Genomic DNA, 8,028 nt, shown 5'->3' on the forward strand with positions numbered 1-8,028 from the left:
AAGTATACTTTGGATATCATTTCTAAAGCAGGTTTATTAGGGGCAAAGCCGATTGGTTTTCCAATAGTGCAAAATCACAAGCCTTGTCGTGCCACAGGCAAACATCTTGCGGATCCGAAGGTGTATCGTCGGCTTGTTGGCCGTTTGATTTACCTTGCGGTCACTAGACCCAATTTAGCATACTCCGTTCATATCTTGTCCCAGTTTATGCAAGAACCTCGCAGTGAACATGGGGAAGCAGCTCTGCGTGTAGTTTGTTATTTGAAAGGTACTCCGGGTCAGGGTATCTTATTGAGTGCTGATAGTGATCTCACCTTGCAAGGTTAGTGTGATTCAAATTGGGCGGCTTGGGGGGAGGGGGGGGGGGGGGGGGTGTTGGAATAATATATTGGGTATAATATATTTTGGGAATAATATATTGTGTAGGAATAATTTTGGTTGTTATCTTTTATATTTTGATTTCTAAAATTCTAGTCGCTAAAGTTAAGATAATTTTAGGATTAACTTTATATTTATATTGAAATTATTTGATTAATAAAGGAAAAAAATCATAAATTTATACTAATTCTACAAAATCCATCCAATTTCAAAAACATGCACATCACTAGTTTTCATCTAGAAAACCATGAATATTTCTCAATATCCGTTGTGTTCATCTAGACAATAACACAGTTGTTTCCATACTCTAAAATTCACCAAATTTCACCATCCATATTTTATCTTTATTTAGTCACAGTTCAGTCGTTTTCACCTACTATCATTTTCACCTACTATCATTTTCACCATCTTTTTTACCTCTAAGTATCCCTCTCTTATTATTCTATGAGATTCTCTACTACGTGCACAACTTCCATAACTGTCTTTTGCACGGATAAACATCAGATTCCCACGGAAAAACATCAGATTCCCAGAATATCATTAATATACTACTTCATGTTGTTACATTTGTATTTGGCCGCCCTTCATTTCTCGAACAAAAACCTGGAAAACTCTTGATAGTCCCAATAATCATAAACCCTTTTGATGAGGAAATTTTTGCTGCCAGCAGTCGCCTCACTCTGCTGACACATGTCAAGAACTGGGTCCCAGCTAATTTCTCCGAAAATACAGAGTATGAATGATTATGAGCTCAATGAACCTGGGATTTAGATAGACGATAGATTATACTATGTGGGCATCCCCACGTAAGCATCCTTAACATGCAGGTCTTCTGCAAACTGTCAACCACACTGGAGTGATTTTGTATTGAGTTTCCCGGTGTGTTCTTATCCTAATCCTTCCTAAAAATAGCACTTGTTTGAATTTAGATATTTCCTTTTTTGGACACTCTGCCCAATAAAATACTTACAAACTAGCCATGCCCAAATCCTTAGAAGAATTCATACTGCCCTCTTCTTCTTTATAGAGTCAAGTTTAGTAAAATAAGAATTAATTTAATTTCCCTTTTCTGCAAGATAAAAATATGATTTGATCATGTGATTTTCCCATTTGAATAAGGAAAAATAGGCTACAGATTCAGTTTGCCAAGTGTGGATGTTGTATGGACCAAATATATGTTATATAGACACGATCCACAGGTTTCTGCTGACATGTATCAACCCAGATTTCACTGCAGACACGTATCAGAAATTTTAGGAATTCTTACTCATTTTGCAACATATAAATAACAGACTAACCACCCTTTCTTATTCTTACAGTCGACTTTTCTAATTAAACACAGTTTTCCATCCTTTTTGTTTACATTTTGATCTTACAATGTTAAAAACCAAGGCTAATTTAGTGGAAAAAAAACAGGGGAAAAAAAACCAGCTATGTCAGGCTAGTTCTAGGAAGGGTTGTATGAGGGGTAAAGGGGGACCTGAAAATGCCCTTTGTACTTACAAAGGTGTCCGTCAACGAACATGGGGAAAATGGGTAGCCGAGATTCGTGAGCCAAACCGTGGTGCCAGGCTTTGGCTTGGCACCTTTAATACTTCTCATGAAGCTGCCTTAGCTTATGATGCCGCAGCGCGAAAGCTCTACGGATCTGACGCTAAGCTTAACTTGCCCCAGCTCTACCCGCCCCATTTGTCCAGTCTAACCCAAGCCCAAGTTCAGGCCCATGCTAAGGTTCAAGCCTATTCTCAATCCCAATTCCAAGTTAATTTTGGTTGTTCACCTGATAACAGCTCAATTTCTGTCGCGAGTGATGTAAGTTTGCCGTTAGAGGAGACAAATTCGGGCTCGACTAGAACTGACAGTATTACTGGAAGTTCTGAAAGCTATGGGGAAAATGAAGTTGGGATTAACCATGGTTTATGGGGGAATCCTAACCCAAGTTTACCAGAGCTAGATGATACCTTGTGGGCTGAAACTGCTATGACCCTTGGATTTCCGCCACCTGTCATCGATCCACAACCAGTATTTGCAATTTCCGACGAGGCGGGTTTGTTATCCGGGAACTTATATGATGACAGCTTCCATTATCTCTGGTCTTCTTAGATCATCATCATCTATATTTTAATAGCAGAGGAGAGATGAACACCGTGAAGTTTGGTCTTTATACACGTATCAATCAATGTAAATACGTAGTATGTGTCGTTGGTTAATAAACCTGGAATGAGAAGGATAATCTGCCAAGTGAGGCTGGAGCAATAAATACTCATATGCTATCTATATGCAAATACAGTCTTTATTTTTATATATTTTGTCACTTTTTTTTTCTTATTAGTATTATTAATTAAAATATAAATATATATAGCTAGTTTTTAGTTTATATATATATATATATATATATATATATATATATATATATATATATATATATATATATATATATATATATATATTAAGATTATTTGGGAAGTTGGAATGGAGGTAAACTCTATCTCCCAATCATTTGGGTACTTTTTAAAGACCTAAAATGATTCACATGTGTAAATATAATATAGGATTAATATACATATATTGCAGAGTGTTCTGTACTATACTACTATTACTACCACTGTCTCTGTTCTTCATTCTCTTCTTGTTTCTTATGTTTTCAAACTTCGTGTATATCTTAACCAAGGATAGAGATGTTCTAGATGTTGTCTAATACAACCAAAAAAACCAAATATTGTTGCAGTCAGAAATATCTTACGTGTAGAGTCATATAGTAAAAATACGATAACCATCACCGTATTGTTGTAATGAAACAGTGATGTGATAGTGAGTGATGAGTTTACTTCAACGCGTATATATCGGTCAAAATTAGAAGATATCTCTTGATGTGGGCTCAAAGTACAGATTTTTACATCTTTATTTACAATTGGAAAATTTCGATTTGTTATTTTGAAAAAGCTCTACCACGCCACCGATGCAATGTAACCTTATTTTACACTATGATTTGAGTATTGCGCTAAAATTAGTAAATTAGTTGATTTTGGTAGTAGTTTTATTATTTGATTGAATAATAAATTTAATGGCGAAAAACTGAAAATCATAAACATTAAAAATATTTTTAAAAAGTTAATAGAAAAATAAGAGTACTATAACTATTAAAAAGATATTCAAATAAACTTAGTCGAAAACTTGTAGTTGTGGGGACTACAAATAATATAAAATGTTATGTTAGTGAAACATATGTACAGTATATAAGTATTAACGAAATATTTAATTGAGGATGAGTAAGTTTAAGTATATTTAAAATTTGTGATATAAATAGAAGAATTTATTAGGGTTGCAAACAACAAATAAAACGGTGCAATATGACAAATAAAAACAACTTTAAGGAATTGGGAAAGATATTTGTTTTATTCTAAAAACATTTTACTCGTCCTACTTGTTTATTGGAGTATTATATGATAAAGTTACTATAATTTTATAGCTTAATTAGTATGTAATTATATTTAATTTTACTTTTAGGATCAAATTTAACTCGATCCTTACTAAAATATGGTTTTTATTGGAGTTGGTGACGTACGTAGCGTGGTGTATTGACCTTTGATGCGTGTATAGGTACAAGTAGATTTGTTAAATTTCTTTCCTCTCAAAATTAACCTAAAAATTATCAAAAATTAGTGGGTTATAGTTCATAAATTTTGACTCGTAATTCAAAAATGATTGGGTCAATCATGATCGAAACTTGAAACATACAATTACACCCCTGATTTATGTATAATATTTTTTTTGTATAAAATAGTAACTTTTACAATTAAGTATTTTTGGCTTGATCGTGACCATAGATTTTTTAATCTTACTTAAATTAAGGGTGTAGAATGCTTCTTATTATTCTCTTCTTCTTATTAGATCCCTCCCATATATATATATATATATATATATATATATATATATATATATATATATATATATATATATATATATATATATATATATTAGAGTGTGGAAGAACATATCTAGGAGTCTATAATAAAAGTTTTGGTAAAAGTTTTAAATAGTTATAAGTTGGGAATTGGGATACATGCACCATACTGATCTTCGATAGGGAAAGACTAGTATTATTTTTTCACAAAGAAGCAACCAAGTCTTCTTGTATAGGATGCCAGTATCTGTTGTAAAGCCATAGAGAATCTGCTTCCACAGCATATTCATCTTGATTACGGTGCCATCCAAAATATGCGTGTGTTCTGTTCTTGATATCCAATATTCCATGCCCAAAGCTTGCCTCACGATAAGCGGAGTATTTTGGTTGTGGCTTCGTCATCCTGCATAAACAATTAATAGTGTTTCTACATAGGGAATTAAGCAAAAAATTACAGATAGTAAATAAATGAAAAGACATACTCGTATATTCTAAAAGAAAAAAGTATATTAACATACTCGTATACCAATCCTTCGAGATTTCCTCCATCTCCGATAGTGATGTAAACCGGAGCTGATTGATCTATAACAGGATCACATAAGCCATTGCTGATGTTATATGCGATGTTGGATACTCGTTCCTGCATCGATATACAACATATTCAGCACAATGTACTCTTACGTCACTATTTATACAACTCAATTCAATTAGTTTTAGTTGGAAATAATCACAGAGAACAAGCCTTGAGAATAGATGATGGTGCAGCACTTACTGATCTCTCGTAGGCATGGACGTGACCAGCAAAGACGACATCAACCTTATATTGGACAAAATATGGTTCATATAGAACTCTCATAGTTTCTCCTTCCATATAGTGATGCACATAACTACTATACATTGGGCAATGCATTACCACAATGAGCCAAGGGGTCTCCGTCCTGTTAACCTTAGGCAGCTCGTTCAATACCCATTTGTATTGAGGTGTGTATTTCCCTGCATAATTCCATACATTAATGTATATTAATATGATGTTAATGAACTACCTTCACACAAACATCGAGAAAAATTTACGTAAATGTTTTCATGAACTAAAAGCTTAAGTTGATAGTTGAGGCTTAATATATGTTAAATACTCCATCAGGTAGGATCATCATCAACTAAACCTATCCTACTACTAAAAACTATTGGAAGTTGAACATAAAAGAACGCACCAAAAGCCGAGTAAGAAGCCATGACAATGATATAGGCGGAAGCTCTTTTAATTGAGTACCAATAAGGACTAGTACTGTGCGATGCTTTGAATGGTGTTGGAAATCGGTAGGTATATGGTTTAAAGGGTATTGTTTCACCCTGCAAAAACCAATAGAATGCATCATTATTGTGAAAACATTTTACACCATTTTGTTTATTGGTATGAGGCTCTATTTGTTTATGTAATAGCAATTATTTTTAAAAAAAGTACCACTTCTGGAAGAAAATCTATTTCATGGTTCCCAGCAGTCCAAATCCATGGTTGATAAGCAGCATTTCTTTCAATAAATCTTCCCCATGTATCCCACCTTGCGTTGTCATGATTCGGGTAGTTATCAGCATATGACAAATCTCCAACAAACAGAAGTGTCTTGCCTTTAGTTGGATTTAACATGTAATGTGTAAGTGTCTTGTTTGAATCATGAGTCTGACCTAGGTCCCCTGTTGTGATTTTACATTCAAAAGTAGAAGTTATAGATAGAGCAAACATACTTTAACCATCTCGATTTACGCTGAGTTTAGTAAGGTCTAAGGTCATACCTATGAGACCAAAAGTATAAGGAACATCAGGACCAGGCTCTGGGGGTGTTAGGAACCAAAATTGCCTCGAAGGATCACCCGATCCAACTTCATAATAATATTTTGTATCAAACTGCAACCCAGCTAGACTAAGCTATTGATTTGATCATTCTAAACAGGAGAAAACACTCGAACTCTTACAGAACTAAAATAATATTTCTCAAGTGCATACCTCTAGGCCCGCGATAGTACAATGATGAATGTAGCCAGAAGTGTAATTTACAAACTTGTAAGTAAGAACAATGGCCTCTGCAGATTTCGTTTCTGAGCTGTTTTCGGCCCAGTAAGTTACAATATTTGATCCAGGCTCCGGGGTTGTCCAAGAGACGATCACAGCTCTACCAATGTGGTCACCTTGTGTTATATGAACCTTCAAAGGCCACTCAAGAGTATAAGAAAAACTAGATCATCTAATCTAACATCACTTCAGATTTGAAAATTAGATTTGTATTGTACCAACTTGAGAGGGATACATTGAGTATAACAATGATGATGGTTATCCCAACTAGTCATTAAAATTGAACATTGTTTTGTGACAATCTCTTTTATATGCACCAGTAGTTTCTTAGTTAAAGTCTCCTGTGACATACAAGGAAATGTAATCACCATTCATAAACCAGGGTTTGTGTTATACGATTATATGTTGTATCATTCTCTAACTAAAAATTAATATTTATACGATATGGGCATGGGCGACCCAAACAAGAAGGACGAGGTAATTTGTATACAAACTAGTAGTGGTAGCAGTTAGTCATTAAGTTTAACGACCACTTTTAAGACTCCTTTCACGTGTAAGTATCCTTAGAATAGCCCATTGGAAGAGTTACAAACTTCATTGACCCACATACAAACATAATACAAAAGAAGGTTCACTTAAAAAATCAATTGGCAGAAGTGTTACCATATACTCTTCTCTTTCTCCGATTTGGGACAACTCACATTCCGGCCACACCCAGATGAGGTATTTTACAATGAAAAAAAATGAAGCAAACAGTATATAGGCATTTTAGTTATATTGGACATAAATTATATCAGCCATTATTATTCAAGAAAGGTTCAAAAAATTAATGGATTAACTAAAAACTACAAATTATATTATGCTAAATATTAAAAGATATATCAGCAAATCCCAGAAAAACAAGAAGTTAATAAATATACAAACCTGTTGAGGAGCGTTATAGCCGGGAGGAACTTGGAAGACATCACTGTCTAAGGGCATATCCACTGAAATATCATTACTTTTTCTTAAGAAGCTACTTGTCTTTCCCCCTTCACAAAACTCTGAACCATTCAAGATTATCACACCCAGAAACAGTTGCAGAACGACAAAATTAGCAGGAATCAATCGTAAAAACATTTTAAAATCCCTAAAGTATGATTCAAAAGCTAAAATCCTTCAAATTTGATTAAGTTGATAAATGATTTTGCAGTGGGATTTGCCAGTAATGAAATAGAGCTGGCCAGAGTACCTAAACAACCTGCCAGCAGCTTCAGGTGGCATAGAGTTGACAGGCAAACCAAGATATTATGATTTGGCACTTTTATGTCCTTATATGAGAGGAATATTCATCTCAATGATCCGAATTTTAGTTACTACTACAGTAGTAATTAATTTAATGCTCTTGCTGCTGACAGATTTGATGACCGGGTTGGTAGAATATGTGGGTATTTTTTTAGTGACGAGGCTCAAGTCCCATTTGGTGATTAGCTATTAGCCATGGTTAGACGTTTTAATGACACAGGTTAAGGTTGGGCCGAACTCATTTAACCTTTATTAAAACTCAAATGCGCCCAAATGGTTCGAGCCCTCTGGGCCTAAATCGGCCCATTTATAAAATTGCATTTATGAATTTTCATTAAAATAAACATTTTGATTGAAATAACACAAAAATTTGGACGAGACCGTCGCAAGTTAA

The 8,028-nt window shown here is 34.3% G+C and overlaps 2 protein-coding genes across 3 annotated transcripts; one reads left to right on the forward strand and one right to left on the reverse strand.

The window, feature by feature from the left end:
- Positions 1–464: 464 nt before the first annotated feature.
- LOC130811522 (dehydration-responsive element-binding protein 2D-like) lies at positions 465–2,599 on the forward strand. Its single transcript, XM_057677847.1, has one exon. The coding sequence runs from the start codon at positions 1,756–1,758 to the stop codon at positions 2,479–2,481; it is 726 nt and encodes a 241-aa protein (XP_057533830.1). The 5' UTR covers positions 465–1,755; the 3' UTR covers positions 2,482–2,599.
- Positions 2,600–4,346: 1,747 nt separating this feature from the next.
- LOC130811523 (purple acid phosphatase-like) lies at positions 4,347–7,794 on the reverse strand. Of its 2 annotated transcripts, XM_057677848.1 has the most exons (9): positions 7,275–7,794; positions 6,569–6,691; positions 6,285–6,482; positions 6,074–6,185; positions 5,745–5,974; positions 5,494–5,632; positions 5,055–5,275; positions 4,801–4,922; positions 4,347–4,685 (listed from the first exon to the last, which is right to left on the reverse strand). In XM_057677848.1, exons 1-9 carry the CDS (start codon positions 7,467–7,469, stop codon positions 4,487–4,489), a joined length of 1,539 nt encoding a protein of 512 aa, XP_057533831.1. In that variant the 5' UTR covers positions 7,470–7,794; the 3' UTR covers positions 4,347–4,486. The 2 variants fall into 2 exon arrangements, with proteins under 2 accessions (XP_057533831.1, XP_057533832.1); XM_057677849.1 differs by lacking the exon at positions 6,569–6,691 and having other exon boundaries at positions 4,348–4,685.
- Positions 7,795–8,028: the final 234 nt, after the last annotated feature.

The sequence above is a fragment of the Amaranthus tricolor genome, chromosome 4 (genome assembly GCF_026212465.1).
Source record: "Amaranthus tricolor cultivar Red isolate AtriRed21 chromosome 4, ASM2621246v1, whole genome shotgun sequence".
NCBI classification, from domain to species: domain Eukaryota; kingdom Viridiplantae; phylum Streptophyta; class Magnoliopsida; order Caryophyllales; family Amaranthaceae; genus Amaranthus; species Amaranthus tricolor.

Excerpts from the sequence above, each read along its gene's own strand:
- LOC130811522 (XM_057677847.1), top strand. The coding sequence starts at position 1,756 with ATGTTAAAAACCAAGGCTAATTTAGTGGAAAAAAAACAGGGGAAAAAA.
- LOC130811523 (XM_057677848.1), bottom strand. The coding sequence starts at position 7,469 with ATGTTTTTACGATTGATTCCTGCTAATTTTGTCGTTCTGCAACTGTTT. Across the intron at positions 6,483-6,568 it reads AATGTATCCCTCTCAAGTTG|GTTCATATAACACAAGGTGA; the intron begins GTACAATACAAA and ends TGGCCTTTGAAG. Across the intron at positions 4,686-4,800 it reads CTCGAAGGATTGGTATACGA|GATGACGAAGCCACAACCAA; the intron begins GTATGTTAATAT and ends TTGTTTATGCAG.